Source organism: Drosophila erecta, unplaced genomic scaffold, assembly GCF_003286155.1.
Source record: "Drosophila erecta strain 14021-0224.00,06,07 unplaced genomic scaffold, DereRS2 tig00000021-arrow-pilon, whole genome shotgun sequence".
Classification (NCBI taxonomy): domain Eukaryota; kingdom Metazoa; phylum Arthropoda; class Insecta; order Diptera; family Drosophilidae; genus Drosophila; species Drosophila erecta.
The window spans coordinates 11847635-11866108 of NW_020825198.1; the positions used below are offsets into that span (position 1 = coordinate 11847635).

General features: G+C 44.1%; 5 protein-coding genes across 8 annotated transcripts; 2 read left to right on the forward strand and 3 right to left on the reverse strand.

The window, feature by feature from the left end:
• Positions 1-297: 297 nt before the first annotated feature.
• LOC6544725 (serine-rich adhesin for platelets) lies at positions 298-7635 on the reverse strand. Its single transcript, XM_026978163.1, has 2 exons — positions 1741-7635; positions 298-1644 (listed from the first exon to the last, which is right to left on the reverse strand). The coding sequence occupies exons 1-2, from the start codon at positions 7589-7591 to the stop codon at positions 359-361; spliced, it is 7137 nt and encodes a 2378-aa protein (XP_026833964.1). The 5' UTR covers positions 7592-7635; the 3' UTR covers positions 298-358.
• Positions 7636-8039: 404 nt separating this feature from the next.
• On the reverse strand, positions 8040-11250 carry LOC6544726 (aldose reductase). 2 transcript variants are annotated; one of them, XM_015157711.2, is made up of 5 exons: positions 11058-11248; positions 9562-9704; positions 9014-9497; positions 8746-8954; positions 8040-8185 (listed from the first exon to the last, which is right to left on the reverse strand). In XM_015157711.2, the coding sequence occupies exons 1-5, from the start codon at positions 11124-11126 to the stop codon at positions 8140-8142; spliced, it is 951 nt and encodes a 316-aa protein (XP_015013197.1). In that variant the 5' UTR covers positions 11127-11248; the 3' UTR covers positions 8040-8139. The 2 variants fall into 2 exon arrangements, with proteins under 2 accessions (XP_015013197.1, XP_015013198.1); XM_015157712.2 differs by lacking the exon at positions 8040-8185 and adding an exon at positions 8510-8629 and having other exon boundaries at positions 11058-11250.
• Positions 11251-12103: 853 nt separating this feature from the next.
• LOC6544727 (alcohol dehydrogenase [NADP(+)]) lies at positions 12104-13735 on the reverse strand. The gene is made up of 4 exons (XM_001972375.3): positions 13489-13735; positions 13184-13326; positions 12423-13124; positions 12104-12352 (listed from the first exon to the last, which is right to left on the reverse strand). Exons 1-4 carry the CDS (start codon positions 13555-13557, stop codon positions 12304-12306), a joined length of 963 nt encoding a protein of 320 aa, XP_001972411.1. The 5' UTR covers positions 13558-13735; the 3' UTR covers positions 12104-12303.
• A 491-nt stretch (positions 13736-14226) lies between these two features.
• LOC6544728 (PCI domain-containing protein 2 homolog) lies at positions 14227-15504 on the forward strand. The gene has a single exon (XM_001972376.3). The coding sequence runs from the start codon at positions 14268-14270 to the stop codon at positions 15453-15455; it is 1188 nt and encodes a 395-aa protein (XP_001972412.1). The 5' UTR covers positions 14227-14267; the 3' UTR covers positions 15456-15504.
• Positions 15505-15677: 173 nt separating this feature from the next.
• On the forward strand, positions 15678-18473 carry LOC6544729 (acyl-protein thioesterase 1). 3 transcript variants are annotated; one of them, XM_015158436.2, is made up of 6 exons: positions 15678-15812; positions 16018-16176; positions 16238-16269; positions 16704-17247; positions 17319-17336; positions 18195-18473. In XM_015158436.2, the coding sequence occupies exons 2-6, from the start codon at positions 16129-16131 to the stop codon at positions 18249-18251; spliced, it is 699 nt and encodes a 232-aa protein (XP_015013922.1). In that variant the 5' UTR covers positions 15678-15812; positions 16018-16128; the 3' UTR covers positions 18252-18473. The 3 variants fall into 3 exon arrangements, with proteins under 3 accessions (XP_015013922.1, XP_015013921.1, XP_026833293.1); XM_015158435.2 differs by having other exon boundaries at positions 15679-15812; positions 17964-18473; XM_026977492.1 differs by lacking the exons at positions 15678-15812; positions 18195-18473 and adding an exon at positions 15825-15925 and having other exon boundaries at positions 17319-17590.
• Position 18474: the final 1 nt, after the last annotated feature.

Here is an 18474-nt window from a genome sequence, read left to right on the forward strand (position 1 = left end):
AAAGCTCTGTTTATTTTTGTCCACCATATATTAAAATAATTGTTTCAGTTTTTATATTTTTGATTTTCATTATTCTTGTTTTTGTCATCTTTAATGAATGGGGAATTGTGCATCAATAGGCAAATCTCTATAACTTATGAAAGCTCTGTTTATTTTTGAGATGTTCGTACTTATGAAGCTCAAGGAAATTGCTTACATTGGTCAGCATTTAAAAAGTAGGATTACATCAATTAGTATACACGTAAATACCCCAAAAATGAACACATTTTTTAATATTCGTATGCATATATTTTACAATCGTGTACATTAAAGTCTTGAGCCGTATTACCTTGGCCTTAGCCATTCTCACGAACCAACTCTAATATTGATTGTTCCATCTGCCCCATCCGCTTCCATAAGGACGCCATCCATATCTCCAACTTGGCCTGGCTCCAACACCAACCCAACGTCCGTTGCCCCACCAGTATGGATATTGTCCGGTTACACCGACAGATCCATCTTGGATCGCAGTTGCGTCATTGGAACTCTCCGATCCCTCCACATTCAGGCCATCGGCGGATACTGCACCATCAGCCAAGCTTTCGCTGCCTTGGGTAGCGCTTCGGGTCCAAGACTTCGTGCTTTGGGACTGCGATCTCTTCGCACTGGAACTGTCACCAGAAAATCCCGATCGCTGAGACCATGATTCCCCAGCTCGAGATCCACCTGCACCTACAATAGAACCGGAAAGAGATGAACCATCACTGGCATTCGTCTCACCGCTGCTGGTGCTCCTCTTAATTAGCTTCGACCACGAGCCCGAAGCATCTCCTCCACCAACAGTAATACCTGCGTTAATGGTAGGTAGGGTTAACCGAATAGGGTTGGATATTTGCTTTGGGACCGATGAAGTTTTTGATGTAGTGGTTGTGGTCGTAGTTTTGGATGTAGAACTAGACTTGGGAGCTACAGAGTTGTTTGAGGCTATTTTAATGGTCTTAGTGGATGTTGATCCTGATATTCCGCCATCAATAGATATGCCGGCATCAACTTTCGGTACAGACAAGGTTTCAGACGATTTACTTCCTTTTGTAGATGTTGTCGTAGTTGTTGTAGATGATGTAGAGCTTGACTTTCCACCATTAACATTTAGACTGGCATCAAGTTGAGGCAGACTCAAGTCAATCTTTGAGAGGGACTCAACGCCGTTGATGGATAAGTTGGCATCAACTTCCGGAAGAGACAAGGTATTGGATGATTTACTTCCTTTTGTGGATGTAGTCGTAGTTGTTGTTGACGATGTAGAGCTTGACTTTCCACCATTAACATTTAGACTGGCATCAAGTTTAGGCAGACTCAAGACTATCTTCGGAAAAATGTTTGTGGGTTTAATCGTCTTTATGATGGCATCAACTTTCGGCAGAGACAAGATTTTCGATGTCTTACTTCCCTTTGTGGAAGTTGTCGTAGTTGTTGTAGATGATGTAGAGCTTGACTTTCCACCATTAACATTTAGACTGGCATCAAGTTTAGGCAGACTCAAGTCTATCTTTGGGAGGGATACATCGCCGTTGATGGCTAAGCTGGCATCAACTTCCGGAAGAGACAAGGATGGTTTACTTGCTTTTGTGGATGTTGTCGTAGTTGTTGTAGATGATGTAGAGCTTGACTTTCCACCATTAACATTTAGACTGGCATCAAGTTTAGGCAGACTCAAGTCTATCTTTGGGAGGGAAACATCGCCGTTGATAGCTAAGCTGGCATCAACTTCCGGAAGAGACAAGGATGGTTTACTTGCTTTTGTAGATGTTGTCGTAGTTGTTGTAGATGATGTAGAGATTGACTTTCCACCATTAACATTTAGACTGGCATCAAGTTGAGGCAGACTCAAGTCAATCTTTGGGAGGGAAACATCGCCGTTGATGGCTAAGCTGGCACCAACTTCCGGAAGAGACAAGGATGGTTTACTTGCTTTCGTGGATGTTGTCGTAGTTGTTGTAGATGATGTAGAGCTTGACTTTCCACCATTAACATTTAGACTGGCATCAAGTTTAGGCAGACTCAAGACTATCTTTGGAAAAATGTTTGTGGGTTTAATCGTCTTTATGATGGCATCAACTTTCGGCAGAGACAAGATTTTCGATGTCTTACTTCCCTTTGTGGATGTTGTCGTAGTTGTTGTAGATGATGTAGAGCTTGACTTTCCACCATTAACATTTAGACTGGCATCAAGTTGAGGCAGACTCAAGTCTATCTTTGGGAGGGATACATCACCGTTGATGGCTAAGCTGGCATCAACTTCCGGAAGAGACAAGGATGGTTTACTTGCTTTTGTGGATGTTGTCGTAGTTGTTGTAGATGATGTAGAGCTTGACTTTACACCATTAACATTTAGACTGGCATCAAGTTGAGGCAGACTCAAGTCTATCTTTGGGAGGGAAACATCGCCGTTGATGGCTAAGCTGGCATCAACTTTCGGGAGAGACAAGGATGGTTTACTTGCTTTTGTGGATGTGGTCGTAGTTGTTGTAGATGATGTAGAGCTTGACTTTCCACCATTAACATTTAGACTGGCATCAAGTTTAGGCAGACTCAAGTCTATCTTTGGGAGGGAAACATCGCCGTTGATAGCTAAGCTGGCATCAACTTTCGGAAGAGACAAGGATGGTTTACTTGCTGTTGTGGATGTTGTCGTAGTTGTTGTAGATGATGTAGAGCTTGACTTTCCACCATTAACATTTACACTGGCATCAAGTTGAGGCAGACTCAAGTCTATCTTTGGGAGGGAAACATCGCCGTTGATGGCTAAGCTGGCATCTACTTTCGGGAGAGACAAGGATGGTTTACTTGCTTTTGTGGATGTGGTCGTAGTTGTTGTAGATGATGTAGAGCTTGACTTTCCACCTTTAACATTTAGACTGGCATCAAGTTTAGGCAGACTCAAGTCAATCTTTGGGAGGGAAACATCGCCGTTGATGGCTAAGCTGGCATCAACTTCCGGAAGAGACAAGGATGGTTTACTTGCTTTTGTGGATGTTGTCGTAGTTGTTGTAGATGATGTAGAGCTTGACTTTCCACCATTAACATTTAGACTGGCATCAAGTTTAGGCAGACTCAAGTCTATCTTTGGGAGGGAAACATCGCCGTTGATAGCTAAGCTGGCATCAACTTTCGGAAGAGACAAGGATGGTTTACTTGCTTTTGTGGGTGTTGTCGTAGTTGTTGTAGATGATGTAGAGCTTGACTTTCCACCATTAACATTTACACTGGCATCAAGTTGAGGCAGACTCAAGTCTATCTTTGGGAGGGAAACATCGCCGTTGATGGCTAAGCTGGCATCTACTTTCGGGAGAGACAAGGATGGTTTACTTGCTTTTGTGGATGTGGTCGTAGTTGTTGTAGATGATGTAGAGCTTGACTTTCCACCATTAACATTTAGACTGGCATCAAGCTTAGGCAGACTCAAGTCTATCTTTGGGAGGGAAACATCGCCGTTGATAGCTAAGCTGGCATCAACTTTCGGAAGAGACAAGGATGGTTTACTTGCTTTTGTGGATGTTGTCGTAGTTGTTGTAGATGAAGTAGAGCTTGACTTTCCACCATTAACATTTACACTGGCATCAAGTTGAGGCAGACTCAAGTCTATCTTTGGGAGGGAAACATCGCCGTTGATGGCTAAGCTGGCATCAACTTCCGGTAGGGACACGGTATTGGATGATTTACTTCCTTTTGTGGATGTGGTCGTAGTTTTTGATGACGATATTAACCCATTAGCCACTATGCTGGCATCAACCGCAGGAACAGTTAAGATACCTGACTGCTTACTTCCTTTGGTGGTCGTAGTTGTTGTTGTTGTTGTGGTTGATGATCGGGTGGTATTCCCACCATTGCTAATTGAGGTTTCCTTGGTAACATCGTTCAAGACATTTCCTTGGGTGCCATCAACGCCAGCATCTGTTATTGAGTCAGACGATTCCTCTGCAATAATAGTGGAACTACCATCGGTATTTTTACGTGACTTTTTAGTCCAGCGCTTGGTCCGATATTTTATAGACTTGCCACCAATATACGATTTCTTTGAAGAGCGTAACCAAGAATATTTGGTCTGAGGAGTGGAGGAAGAACTTGTCGTTATGGTTGTTGAAGTTTCGCTAGAGCTAGAGTTTCTGCTTGACTTCGGAACTCTTACAGTTTTTGACGAATATGTTTTTGTGGCTTTAGTCCATTTAGGGCTTCCACTACTGCCACCATTTGTTCCTTGAGAGACTTTGATGTTTGATGTGGTCGTCGTAGTCGAGGATTGGTTAGAGTTGCCATCAGCATTCGAAGAGGATCCCTTAGCGACTTCTACGACAGGAGCCGGGGAGGAGGTGGATTGACCCTCATCGGATGATGTTGTTGTTGTGGTTGTCGTCGTTGTCGAGGACTGGGTTGAGTTTCCATCAGCATTCGAAGAGGAGCCCTGAGTGACTTCTACGACAGGAGCCGGGGAGGAGGCGGATTGACCCTCATCGGAAGTTGTTGTAGTTGTGGAAGAGGACGAAGACTGAGTGGAGCTGCTACCTCCGTTTGTTCCCTGAGTAGCTACTACAATTGGGTCAGATGAGGTGGTGGGGTTTCCCTCATCGGATGATGTCGTCGTTGTAGTTGTCGTCGTTGTCGACGACTGGCTAGAGTTTCCATCAGCATTCGAAGAGGAGCCCTGAGTGACTTCTACGACAGGAGCCGGAGAGGAGGTGGATTGACCCTCATCGGATGATGTTGTCGTTGTGGTTGTCGTCGTTGTCGAGGACTGGGTTGAGTTTCCATCAGCATTCGAAGAGGAGCCCTGAGGGACTTCTACAACAGGAGCCGGGGAGGAGGCGGATTGACCCTCATCGGATGATGTTGTCGTTGTGGTTGTCGTCGTTGTCGAGGACTGGGTTGAGTTTCCATCAGCATTCGAAGATGAGCCCTGAGTGACTTCTACGACAGGAGCCGGGGAGGAGGAGGATTGACCGTCATCGGAAGTTGTTATAGTTGTGGAAGAGGACGAAGACTGAGTGGAGCTGCTACCTCCGTTTGTTCCCTGAGTAGCTACTACAATTGGGTCAGATGAGGTGGTGGGGTTTCCCTCATCGGATGATGTCGTCGTTGTAGTTGTCGTCGTTGTCGACGACTGGCTAGAGTTTCCATCAGCATTCGAAGAGGAGCCCTGAGTGACTTCTACGACAGGAGCCGGAGAGGAGGTGGATTGACCCTCATCGGATGATGTTGTCGTTGTGGTTGTCGTCGTTGTCGAGGACTGGGTTGAGTTTCCATCAGCATTCGAAGAGGAGCCCTGAGGGACTTCTACAACAGGAGCCGGGGAGGAGGCGGATTGACCCTCATCGGATGATGTTGTCGTTGTGGTTGTCGTCGTTGTCGAGGACTGGGTTGAGTTTCCATCAGCATTCGAAGAGGAGCCCTGAGTGACTTCTACGACAGGAGCCGGGGAGGAGGAGGATTGACCGTCATCGGAAGTTGTTATAGTTGTGGAAGAGGACGAAGACTGAGTGGAGCTGCTACCTCCGTTTGTTCCCTGAGTAGCTACTACAATTGGGTCAGATGAGGTGGTGGGGTTTCCTGAATCGGAAGATGTCGTCGTTGTAGTTGTCGTCGTTGTCGACGACTGGCTAGAGTTTCCATCAGCATTCGAAGAGGAGCCCTGAGTGACTTCTACGACAGGAGTCGGAGAGGAGGTGGATTGACCCTCATCGGATGATGTTGTCGTTGTGGTTGTCGTCGTTGTCGAGGACTGGGTTGAGTTTCCATCAGCATTCGAAGAGGAGCCCTGAGTGACTTCTACGACAGGAGCCGGGGAGGAGGAGGATTGACCGTCATCGGAAGTTGTTATAGTTGTGGAAGAGGACGAAGATTGAGTGGAGCTGCTATCTCCGTTTGTTCCCTGAGTAGCTACTACAATTGGGTCAGATGAGGTGGTGGGGTTTCCTGAATCGGAAGATGTCGTCGTTGTAGTTGTCGTCGTTGTCGACGACTGGCTAGAGTTTCCATCAGCATTCGAAGAGGAGCCCTGAGTGACTTCTACGACAGGAGCCGGAGAGGAGGCGGATTGACCTTCATCGGATGATGTTGTCGTTGTGGTTGTCGTCGTTGTCGAGGATAGGGTTGAGTTTCCATCAGCATTCGAAGAGGAGCCCTGAGTGACTTCTACGACAGGAGCCGGGGAGGAGGAGGATTGACCGTCATCGGAAGTTGTTATAGTTGTGGAAGAGGACGAAGATTGAGTGGAGCTGCTATCTCCGTTTGTTCCCTGAGTAGCTACTACAATTGGGTCAGATGAGGTGGTGGGGTTTCCTGAATCGGAAGATGTCGTCGTTGTAGTTGTCGTCGTTGTCGACGACTGGCTAGAGTTTCCATCAGCATTCGAAGAGGAGCCCTGAGTGACTTCTACGACAGGAGCCGGAGAGGAGGCGGATTGACCCTCATCGGATGATGTTGTCGTTGTGGTTGTCGTCGTTGTCGAGGACTGGGTTGAGTTTCCATCAGCATTCGAAGAGGAGCCCTGAGTGACTTCTACGACAGGAGCCGGAGAGGAGGTGGATTGACCCTCATCGGATGATGTTGTCGTTGTGGTTGTCGTCGTTGTCGAGGACTGGGTTGAGTTTCCATCAGCATTCGAAGAGGAGCCCTGAGTGACTTCTACGACAGGAGCCGGGGAGGAGGAGGATTGACCATCATCGGAAGTTGTTATAGTTGTGGAAGAGGACGAAGATTGAGTGGAGCTGCTATCTCCGTTTGTTCCCTGAGTAGCTACTACAATTGGGTCAGATGAGGTGGTGGGGTTTCCTGAATCGGAAGATGTCGTCGTTGTAGTTGTCGTCGTTGTCGACGACTGGCTAGAGTTTCCATCAGCATTCGAAGAGGAGCCCTGAGTGACTTCTACGACAGGAGCCGGAGAGGAGGTGGATTGACCCTCATCGGATGATGTTGTCGTTGTGGTTGTCGTCGTTGTCGAGGATAGGGTTGAGTTTCCATCAGCATTCGAAGAGGAGCCCTGAGTGACTTCTACGACAGGAGCCGAAGAGGAGGCAGTTTGACCTTCATCTGAAGATGTTGTAGTTGTGGAAGAGGACGAAGATTGAGTGGAGCTGCTTTCTCCGTTTGTTCCCTGAGTAGATTCTACAGTTGGGTCAGATGAGGTGGTGGATTGGCCCTCATTGGATGAGGTTGTCGTTGTGGTTGTCGTCGTTGTTGAGGATTGGTTAGAGTTTCCATCAGCATTTGAAGAGGATCCCGGAATGACATTTACTACAGTTGTAGTAGATGCAGATTGATCCGTAATAGAGCTTCCATCTAAGAGTGGTAGCTGTTTTTTTCCGTTGACACAATTCACATAATTTGGATTGCCGAGAAGTTCTCCGTCGTGCAAAAGAACTAGTTTTCCGAAAAGCCTGTCGAGTAGCCACAGGCGTATATCTTTTCGTATTTCAATAAGAGTTTGACGAACACTTTCACAACACGGCTGCGCCTTTATGACTGGAGTGGCCACTGATGTTACCGTTTTAGATTCAGATTGGGCCGATGCGTAGGCCAAATAAGCGGCCAAAACCGCGACTAGGAACAAGCGCATGATGCTCCAAGAAACCGGGTGTAGGATCAATTAGATCTGTTGGCCAAATTTAAAATTTGAAACCTTTTATACCCTGGTACGTGGGTCTCGTTATTATTTTGACTATTTGCGTAGATGCTTGTCTAGCTTGCAAATTTTATTTGACAAAGAACATTTGGTACTTCCATTGTTTCCACGAAAAATACAATAGCTGAGCAAATTGTATGAACTATACTATACGTCAAAGTAAATATCTTTTTAATACCTATTAAGAAACAACTGTGCAAAATATTTGGGCTCAGCTTGAAATAAACACTTGTTAGATATTTGACTTTACGTAAATCGTTCGCTCGTGGCATATTTATACGTCAGAGGTACATTAACCGATTTTTGAACAAATGCTTTAAAGCACACGAAAACCGTTTATTTGGTCAGCCAGTTCTCCAAAGAGGTTTAAAACAATTGGAAATTATCCGAAAACGTAATTTGTATTGATGTTTATTTATACGATTAAATTTAAAATGATTATGTAACAAATTATAAATTTGAACTGAGTACTGTGTCGTTCACTAGTATTCGTCCTTCTCGAAAGGGTGGTGGGGGTGACCATATTGGCTGTAATTAGTGAAAAGCAAACTTAATCAATATATGACTGTTAAATACTCTATTTCTAAGCACAAACTAGGGGAACAATGGGTTAGCTAAGGCAAACTAGTACTTCCTAAGCATATACACGTGTTCAAATTATTAAAGGAAAGAAATAAATATTGTTAGAGCACAAGCAGGGAGGATCAAATAATAATAAAGCTAAATAAACCAAGCTCAGTAAACACAAATATTTAAGAAAATCGAATACGCGCTAAAAACTTGAAACATACGTTAAACTCATGCTCATGTTTATATAGATCTGACTCTATTGGGATCTTTTCTTCGTAAACGTTTCCCTTTCCAATAGGTATAATTTTTCATTCATTCGAATTCTTCTTTTTCTTCAGATATGGGTTTCTTAAAGCCTAATACTCGTCGTGGAACGGATAGTACTTATGGGTACCAGCATCGCTAAATAAATATAAATAAAGAAGTGATTTAAAGCAAATCGAGTAAAACAACCTTAGGCCCAAACGTCATTAATAATGTAAATAAATAAACATTTTTTTAGGTGCTAGTAGACTTACTTGAGTAGGGGAACCAGGCGGCCGTTGCACTCGAAGCTTTCGATGATTTTGATTTCCTCAGGTGTCAGTTCGAAGTCGAAGACCTGGAAGTTGGACTCGATACGATCCTTGGTCACAGACTTGGGGATAACAATGTTGGCACGCTGCACCTGGTATCGGATAAGGATCTGTCCAGGGGTCTTGTTCTTCTTAGCGGCAATCTCCTTGATCTAGAAGTTTTAAATATACTTGAAGTTAAGTTCAACATGTTGATATAAAGCAAAGCAACCTTAGCCTCCTCTAGGATGACCGGATCACCAGCCTTGGCCCATGGGCGGTTGGGAGATCCCAAGGGGCTGTAGGCAGTGATTGTAATATCCTTTGACTTGCAGAAATCGATCAGCTTCTTCTGGGTCAGATATGGGTGGCACTCAATCTGGTTGGTCACTGGTGGAATAGTGGCCACCTCAAGCACGCGCTCGATCTGCCTTCTGTTGAAGTTTGAAACACCAATGGACTTGACCAGACCCTCTTCCACCAACTTCTCCATGGCCTTCCACGTGTCGACGTAATCAACGGGAGAGTACAGGGTCTTGCCATCCTTGTCGGTGGGGAACAGATCGCAGCCCTCCTTGTAGCCCATGGGCCAGTGAATAAGATACAGATCGAGGTACTTCAGCTTCAGAGAACTCAATGTGTTCTCCACGGCCGACTTGACAAGATCCGGGCGATGGAAAGTGTTCCACAGCTTGCTGGTGATGAACAGATCCTCACTGCAAATTTGGGAAAATGAGTACAATAGGCCCCTAGCCATAGTAGACAAAGACTAGTACTCACCGCTTGACAACGCCCTCCTTGATCTTGGCCGCAACACCATCTCCGACCTCATCCTCGTTTTGGTACACATAGGCACAGTCAATGTGCCTGTATCCGGCATCAATGGCCACTTTTACAGCCTCGGTGACTTGACCCTTGGGGCTCTGGAAGCAGAGTAGCAACATGTGTTAGTAGTATTGTATAGACTCGGCCTATGGTACATCAAATTTATCGCTCAATTCTGTTATCACATAATTCTGTTATCACATATACTTAAATTGGCTGCCGCATTTTAAGGGTTACTATCACCTATCATTATTCGCTGGCAGTTTTCGCATAATTTATAATCATGGAACCGTAGAATATTCGATGCCCTTAACCGAATTTCGCAATTCGTTATCGATCAAAGTTTCAGTTATGAGGAGCGTGATTTGGAAATCTAAACACAAAAGTCGCCCTATCAGGCACTTGACGTCACCTATCAGCCCCCTTAGTTCCCGCATCCAAAAAAAGTTTCCAATGAGATCAAAAATAGTTCAGAGCATTATAGTACATTGGAATTACAAACGGGAACAGTATACTCCTCAAATTGGAAAACGGATGACATAGTTTATAATATTGCTGATTTATGTTTCACAAAAACAGAAAGGTCAAAGACTTTAGGTTTTGACATAATAAGTATATATTAGTTTAATTTATTGTTTTGCCACCAAGCCCCTCCTTTCTACTCTACAAATAGTGCACGTAAACTAAATCTGATAAGACATTTTTAAAAATACCCTTATTATACCCTTGCTAATTAAACCTTTCTTATCAGCGTCTTTCCCACCGTAATTTTAAAAGCTTTCCCATTACGAGCTGTATTCAACTTGGACGCTTGTTTTCCGTTTGAGGGGCTTGTCTTTCACGATTATTTGAACTAATCCATACCTTATTTTTTAAACTTAAATATTGAAACTGGAGCAATCTGGTCGAGTAATCTGCCACTCTAGATAAGAACGTTTATCAACTTCTGGAAATATGTACTTGGCGTGCCCCAAATATATGAATGCTTGTGTGTTATATCTGGAAATGATGTGGCAAATATTGTGAAAATTTTCCAATGCCCTAAGAAGGTATAAAGGGTCACCTTGACGAAAGTTCATGGAGATCTTCAAATCGCACATATGTATGTATATTCGCGGCGCTGTGTAAGTAATTAACATGAAGGCAGCAAAATATGGGTTATTTTTCTACCAAAACTGCTAGATTATACGCTTCGCAGAAGATATATGTATTATTACATATGTACAAACAGAATGACCGGCAAAATACAGCCGGCAAACTATCAGCAATGCGACGCGTGTCCATTTTTTATCCCCTGTCTGTTCGGGCATCAGCGCAAAAAAAGCTGAGCAAAAAACGGGAAGTCGTGGGCAGCGGAAAACTACCCGATTGTGGGAAGCAGAACGCACAAATACAACTGCATTGATATGCAAGTGCTATAATGTAGTGAAATTACTTGGTATTCTACTTACGCCCCAGGTTCCCAGTCCAATGATTGGGACTTCCTTGCCGTTGTTGAACTTAACGTTTGGTACTGCCATTGCTTTCTGCTTAAGGATATTTATAAATATTTATAATACAATTGGGAATATTTCGACGATTGCCGGCTTCTCAAGAAACTGAACGATTGCACTCAGCTGTTTATCGCTTATATACGCGCCGCAAAAGCTTGTCCGAAATTCTGAAAAGCTTTCGAGAACAGGGCTGCATACTCGACCAGCCGCACAGCTGAGCGATCGTCAGTTACGCTTAAATATTGGGAAATATTCAATTGCATTGAACTAAAATTAAAAAATATGTATTTTCTTGTTTGTTTCTCCTAATGTTGATATCATTTTGGTAACATTCAATAATTTGCTATAAATTATACCAACTAGATTGCATGTACATATGTATATTGCTAATTATATTTTCTAAGGAGGTTCCAATTTTGTTTTCTTAAAAATAAATAATATTAACCAAAAATGGTAAAAAACACTAGGACCATGATGTATGTATAAGCTCTTCATGGCTAGATAAGTAAAAATACTGTATTTTGACTAAAAAACTAGTCATTTTCAAAAATATGGCAGGGATATGAAAATAATATATTTACCAAATAAGTTCCGAGCCCAATCACTGGGATCTCATTCCCGTCCAAGAAAACCACTTTGGGATGTCGAACATACTCCTTCTGGCACCTATTGGTGAAAATGATTCCTCTCAAGGCTTCGTTGGATTGGAATTTCACGTAAATTACCACATAAAACGCTCGGTCTTCCCATAGTTCCTTAGGGTAAAGCGAAAAACAGGCTTAAGCAATTGAATTTTTAATAGGCTGTTCATCCTTATTTGCACGCAAGTAAGTTTCAATTATTTTAGTACGGCTTCTTGACTGATAGGAGAATGCAACGACTACTTGGTTTTAGTATTAACGCCTAAAAGTAAAATAGCAAAATGAATGTGTATATAAAAATAAACAGCCACATTCTAAATACAGTTCAACATGACAACCAACTCAAAAGCCACAATTCGATTTTACACAGAAAACAGTTGAATTATATTATCTCTAATATTATCGTATAGACATTGTATAACAATAATTATGCTTGTCTCCTCAGTATAAAGGAAGTACCAGGTACATCATTAGTATAAGCCCCGACATTGCCGCACATAATCATACATATCACATTGAAGGCAACCGATGTTAATATTACTTGTACCCTCATCATTGGAAATCTACTTCGCCTGTACAGGCTCGAAGGGATGATGAGGATGTCCATAGGCCCTAGGGGAAAATATAAAGATTGGTTGAGTTGAGCAAATGTAAATGAACTTAGGAAATAAGCAACACATACGCCTTCATGGTCATAAAACGACCATTGCAGTCCAAGTCGTGTATAGCCTGTATGTCGTCGATGGCCAACTCAAAGTCCCAGATTGACTTGAAGTTGTCCAGCATGTGCTGCTTGCTCACGGATCTTGGGATAACGATAATACCCGATTGTGTCTGGTAGCGGAGGAGCACCTGCGCCGGAGTCCTTTCGTATTTCTCAGCTACAGCCAGGATGGTCGGGTGCTGGAGCAGTGGATAGGCGCCGGGCTTCTCGTAGGGCGTGTGACCCGATCCCAGGCAGCTGTAGGCGGTCACAGCAATGGCATTGTCATAGCACAGGGTAATCAATGGCTTCTGACTCAGGTACGGGTGGCACTCGATCTGTAGGACCACTGGCTTTAGCTTGGCCACACTCAGTAGTCTATTCATCTGCTGCTCGTTGAAGTTGGACACCCCGATGGCCTGGCACAGCCCCTCATCCACCAGGTCCTCCATTGCGCGCCAGGTGTCCACATAGTCGATGTCCTCGAACACGGCTTTATTTGTGTCCGGGCACGTGGGATATAGGTTGTCATTGCCCGACTTGTAGGCCATGGGCCAGTGCATCAGGTAGAGGTTTAGGTACTTGACTCCCAAGTTCCTCATGCTAGTCTCGCATGCAGAGCGCACCAACTCCGGCTTGTGGTGTGTGTTCCACAGTTTGCTCGTGATAAAGAGTTCATCGCTGTAATATGAATTATTTGGCTTAGATATAGGTTTATATATGTTTAAGGCACCATTTACCGTGTGACCACCCCCGCGTCCATTTTCTCCCGCAGAGCGGCTCCCACTTGCGCCTCATTTCCGTATACGTGGGCGCAGTCAAAATGGCGATAGCCTATGTCAATGGCATCCTTTACTGCTTGGGTGACCACTTCCGGGGGGCTCTAAGATGGCGAAAAGAAATCGTGAGAGCGAAAGTGCAACAAAAGCTTTTTGTTGACCCCGAAGAGCTTTGACATTGACCGTGGAATATGTAGTGGAAGTGCACGTTTCAGCTGGCGATTATTTAATAACATTGTACACATTATTTATGTAGGTGGACTTACCCGCCAAGTGCCGAGACCCAACATGGGCATATTTTTTCCATTGCTCAAGAGAAAATTCGGAGTTGTCATGTCTGATTGGCTTGGCTCCTTGGCAAATCAGTTGTTGCACTGGCTTCGTTTTTTGATAGCTTAAATTTGTAATTTACTAAGTGAACTATACTCAAAGGCCTATTAAACTGGCTACGAGCGGCATGTCTTGTGACAGCTTTGCTATCACAACTATATGTACGAAAATTGTTTAAATTTAGATTCTTTTGAGTGAGCAAAAGACCTTCGCGGCATATAATCGATTCGTCGCAGAGCGGAATTTCAAAATTTAAAACAATGTATTATTTTCATTTTTTTGTGGGTATAAAGGTTTTCTTTTTAACATTTCACCAGATCTACCAACTGACTTTCCTGGTTTGGACAATTTATAACGACTTTATTAAATAAATAAAGTAATGTTCTTTAATACAATATGGTATTCAAATTAGCATCCAATAAAAAAAAAGTATTCCATTTTTTGGACTGCCAACTTAAAAACTATTAATACACAATATAGAAACTTCGTAAGCCTATTTTAAAAGGAATACACATATATACTTTTAAATCTATACTCTTTATCAGAAAACGAAAAAGAAAAATGTTTTTTGTAATAAATAATTAAAAAAACGTTTAAAAAATCATCCTGACACTATCGCGTTATAAAAAAACTATCGATAGAATATTCCGATGAGACATCGCTCTCACAGATAGTGCTACCATCTCTATTTTGCCGCCTGCGAAAAACACAAACAATGTTCGGGACCGTAAATAGCTATTTATCCGGCGTTTTGCACGCCGCCCAGGATTTCGATGGCGAGACCTTGGGCACCCACCTCTCCTTACGGGACGTGCACGTGCAGAACCACAATCTGTACATCGCTCAGCCGGAAAAGTTAGTAGATCGATTTCTGAAACCGCCACTGGATGAAGTTGTGTCCGCTCACCTGAAGGTCCTGTATCATCTGGCACAGGAGCCACCGGGTTATATGGAGGCCTACACCCAACAAGCGGCAGGCTGCGGCGCTGTCGTAAGGCTTTTGCAGCAGCTGAAGGACGAGAATTGGTGCCTGCCACTAATGTACCGCGTGTGCCTGGATCTGAGGTACTTGGCGCAGGCCTGCGAGAAGCATTGTCGAGGATTCACACCTGGGCACGTGCTGGAGAAGGCCGCCGACTGCATGATGGCATGTTTCCGCGTGTGTGCCGCCGATGGGCGAGCTTCCGAGGATGACACCAAGCGCCTGGGCATGATGAACCTCGTAAACCAGCTATTCAAGATCTACTTCCGCATCAACAAGCTGCATTTGTGCAAGCCCCTTATCCGTGCCATTGACAACTGCGTCTTCAAGGATTCTTTTCCGCTGCCGGAACAAATAACCTACAAGTATTTCGTGGGTAGGCGGGCCATGTTCGACTCCAACTACCAGGCAGCCGTACAGGATCTGTCGTATGCATTTAGCAATTGTCCGGATCGGTTTGCCAGCAACAAAAGGCTCATCCTCATATACTTGGTGCCTGTGAAGATGCTCCTGGGGTACCTGCCCAGCAAATCCCTACTGCAGCGCTACGATCTCCTGCTGTTCCATGATTTGGCTTTGGCCCTGAAGGCTGGCAATGTGAATCGCTTCGATGAGATTGTCAGGGACCAGGAGCTGGTGCTGATCCGGAGTGGCATCTATCTGCTGGTGGAGAAGCTCAAGTTCCTCGTGTACCGCAATCTGTTCAAGAAGGTGTTCGTCATCCGGCAAACCCATCAGTTGGACATGGGCGACTTTCTCTCCGCCTTGCAGTTCGTTGGCTTAAACGACGTTTCTCTGGACGAGACGCACTGCATCGTGGCCAATCTAATTTACGATGGAAAGATTAAGGGCTACATCTCACATGCTCACAACAAGCTGGTCGTGTCCAAGCAAAATCCATTCCCCTCAATATCCCTTTAGTGCATTTCATTATTTTTGCGAAGTTTTAAGAGTAAAGTCTCCAATTTAATCGGTGTTTTAGTTTACTAAATGGGGCTCGATGTGTATCAAACCAACAAATTTAATTTTAACAAATTTGATTCTTTATGAACTATTAAAGTTTATGGTCATAAATTCCATTTAACGGTTTTAAACTATGCAATTGATAGATATCGATGTTTTTGGCCGAGCCGATGTATCGACACCGAAATCGGATTTAGTCGCATCTCTAGCTCTACCGACTATCAGTCATCGCTGAACTTTTAGTAACGCAGCTACATAAATTGTCGTAGTTGAGCGAAATTAAACAAATTAACAGAATACTTTTGGCATTACCTGGTAAATGATAAGACCCTCATTCGCGGAAAGTGTACAATAGACAAGTGGCAGTAATAAATATAGTTTACCAGTAGCCCCTTCTCAGCCGGCGACGTGTTGTCATTTTCACAATCGTAAAATCAATATTACTAATTTTGCTTTGCGTTTACAACGTGACATAACTAAAACGCAAACTACAGAGCGTTTGTTTCCCATTGCATTGCAGAAATCCGCTGACACCGAAAAAAGCGACGAAAGCAGCGCCAAGTCGCCGATTCGCAGAGTACCTGGCATTGGAATAGTGCGTCCCCAGTAGAGGCTAAACTGAACAGCAGACATGGCTGCGCCGGTCATTGTCGAGGCCACGGCCAAGCAAACCGCCACGGTGAGTAGTCCGGCGTAGTCCAAATTCCGGAAGACTGCAACTAATCAATTGTGTATTGCAGCTGATCTTCATGCACGGCCTGGGTGATACGGGGTAAGTGGGGTCATCCACACTCCAAATAATATTCGTAAAGTTGTCATTCCCGAAATATCAAAGTATCCGGATCTCCACAGAGATCCACTGAAGTATTTGTGCATATTATATTAAAAGTTCTTTAAATATCTGGAATGCGTCAGTTCTCATGCGTAATAAAACCATTTATAAGCACTTGGGGAATACGGTTAGGAAGAAAACGTCAAACGTGTTTTGTATATAGCGTTTTCTAGATTCATTTAACTGATTAGAAGCCATCCAAGTACTCCCCAGTTCCAGCATTAATCATATGTAAATGCATACCATTGTATAATTGTTCTTTCTTTAAAAATGATAAACAAAACTTTCCAAAGGAAATTGAAGTTTCCAAGTGGTGACCATGAGTTATGCATAATCCTTATTATAAAAATATTAATGAAACCTTTTTCCAACAGTCACGGATGGAGCAGCGCCCTAGCCGCCATCCGCCCACCTTTCATGAAAGTCATCTGCCCCACGGCGCCCACACAGCCCGTTTCGCTGAACGCCGGCTTCCGGATGCCATCGTGGTTCGACCTGAAGACACTGGACATCGGTGGGCCCGAGGACGAGCCAGGCATCCAGTCGGCGCGCGATAATGTGCACGGTATGATTCAGAAGGAGATCAGTGCTGGGATTCCGGCCAATCGCATTGTCCTGGGCGGATTCTCGCAGGGAGGAGCCTTGGCATTGTATTCGGCACTCACGTACGACCAGCCGCTGGCCGGCGTGGTGGCCCTGTCCTGCTGGCTGCCGCTGCACAAGCAGTTCCCAGGCGCCAAGGTGAACAGCGATGATGTGCCAATTTTCCAGGCGCATGGCGACTACGATCCCGTGGTGCCGTACAAGTTCGGCCAGCTGAGCGCCAGCCTGCTCAAGTCGTTCATGAAGAATGTGACGTTCAAGACGTACAATGGACTATCGCACTCGTCGTCCGACGACGAGATGGATGACGTCAAGGTGAGTGAGGCGCACGGACCGCCATTTCGAATTCCCCTGTCTGACGCTCACTCTGCTCTTTTCAATTACAGGACATAATCAGTAAATGGGTAAACTAATTTCCACTGAACCTTAGCACTCTTAGAACGTACGAAAGCCCCCGACCCAGCCCGTTGCATTCCAACTATTCACGCAATATGGAGCGCAGTAAGAGAGTCACACTGAGAGTTATACGAGTAGGCTCTCTCGTAGCCCAATTATGGATATTATCACTGAAAATCAATTCGAAAAGCAATCAATTATTATACACACACGGTAGCTATACCTAATTAAATGCCAAAATACAAGCAATTTGCAAGGGAAATTCGCCTGCGCGAGACGTTTCAGAGTGTAGAAGCAAATTACTTTGATATTTGTTCGCTGCTAATTATTTCGGTTTACTTATTTGGGACTTGTTCGTATTTAAATTGAAATTAATAAAGTTATATAATCGAAGAAAAACTACCAAACCTATAGCAGCAATCTGAACTAAATCACTCTTTCACCCGAAACCTGATCACCAGAAAAAGCGATTTTGTGTTGCTATTCAACTGGCAAACGGGTGACATTTCAGATACTTTGAGGGTCTAAACCGCACTTAACATTTGTTTGTTCGTTGTAGCTAACATTAAACCTGCCAATTCTCGATTCCATTTTGATTTGATTCTTCGTTTCTTATTTCATTTTATTTCGCACAGCAACAGGGAAACAATCATCTGTAGTGCCGCGGCCCCACTGGCTACAAATTGCAATTCGCATAGTCTTCACATGTTAAACCAATGGCAATATACAAACCGGTTGTACAGATTAAACGACTCCCTCGGGCCCTCGAATGCACACTCTCTCAGATTCTTTATAAATACATATTCCACCTGCTAATCCTGTAGTCCTGCCGCCCCACTCACCATCTCTCATCTATATATTTGCAGACACAGTGGGATAGCCAGAACATGGCTAGAAAGGCGCAATGCTGCCAGTTATCGTAGTAGCATCCAGTGCTAGTGTAGTGAAGGTTCCTTGCGCAAATCAAAGCTCCTCAGCCTAGTCAGGACGTCTCGGGCCGCACGAGAATTGTATTTTAGTAATTATTTTGTACATACACACGATGCAGTTGGTTAAGATGATGAAGGCTGTCCCATCACCTGGTGAAGTGACAGGAAACTGATTCGCCTCGGCGAGTTGCCAATAAAGTTATTTGAAGCTCTCAAG

Excerpts from the sequence above, each read along its gene's own strand:
- LOC6544725 (XM_026978163.1), bottom strand. The coding sequence starts at position 7,591 with ATGCGCTTGTTCCTAGTCGCGGTTTTGGCCGCTTATTTGGCCTACGCA. Across the intron at positions 1,645-1,740 it reads GTCTCTTCCGGAAGTTGATG|GCTCTACATCATCTACAACA; the intron begins CCAGCTTAGCTA and ends GTGGAAAGTCAA.
- LOC6544726 (XM_015157711.2), bottom strand. The coding sequence starts at position 11,126 with ATGGCAGTACCAAACGTTAAGTTCAACAACGGCAAGGAAGTCCCAATC. Across the intron at positions 9,705-11,057 it reads TTGGACTGGGAACCTGGGGC|AGCCCCAAGGGTCAAGTCAC; the intron begins GTAAGTAGAATA and ends CTCTGCTTCCAG. Across the intron at positions 8,955-9,013 it reads TCATCCTAGAGGAGGCTAAG|ATCAAGGAGATTGCCGCTAA; the intron begins GTTGCTTTGCTT and ends TAAAACTTCTAG.
- LOC6544727 (XM_001972375.3), bottom strand. The coding sequence starts at position 13,557 with ATGACAACTCCGAATTTTCTCTTGAGCAATGGAAAAAATATGCCCATG. Across the intron at positions 13,125-13,183 it reads GACGCGGGGGTGGTCACACG|CGATGAACTCTTTATCACGA; the intron begins GTAAATGGTGCC and ends TTCATATTACAG. Across the intron at positions 12,353-12,422 it reads CGTTTTATGACCATGAAGGC|GGCCTATGGACATCCTCATC; the intron begins GTATGTGTTGCT and ends ATTTTCCCCTAG.
- LOC6544728 (XM_001972376.3), top strand. The coding sequence starts at position 14,268 with ATGTTCGGGACCGTAAATAGCTATTTATCCGGCGTTTTGCACGCCGCC.
- LOC6544729 (XM_015158436.2), top strand. The coding sequence starts at position 16,129 with ATGGCTGCGCCGGTCATTGTCGAGGCCACGGCCAAGCAAACCGCCACG. Across the intron at positions 16,177-16,237 it reads CGGCCAAGCAAACCGCCACG|CTGATCTTCATGCACGGCCT; the intron begins GTGAGTAGTCCG and ends TGTGTATTGCAG. Across the intron at positions 16,270-16,703 it reads CACGGCCTGGGTGATACGGG|TCACGGATGGAGCAGCGCCC; the intron begins GTAAGTGGGGTC and ends TTTTTCCAACAG.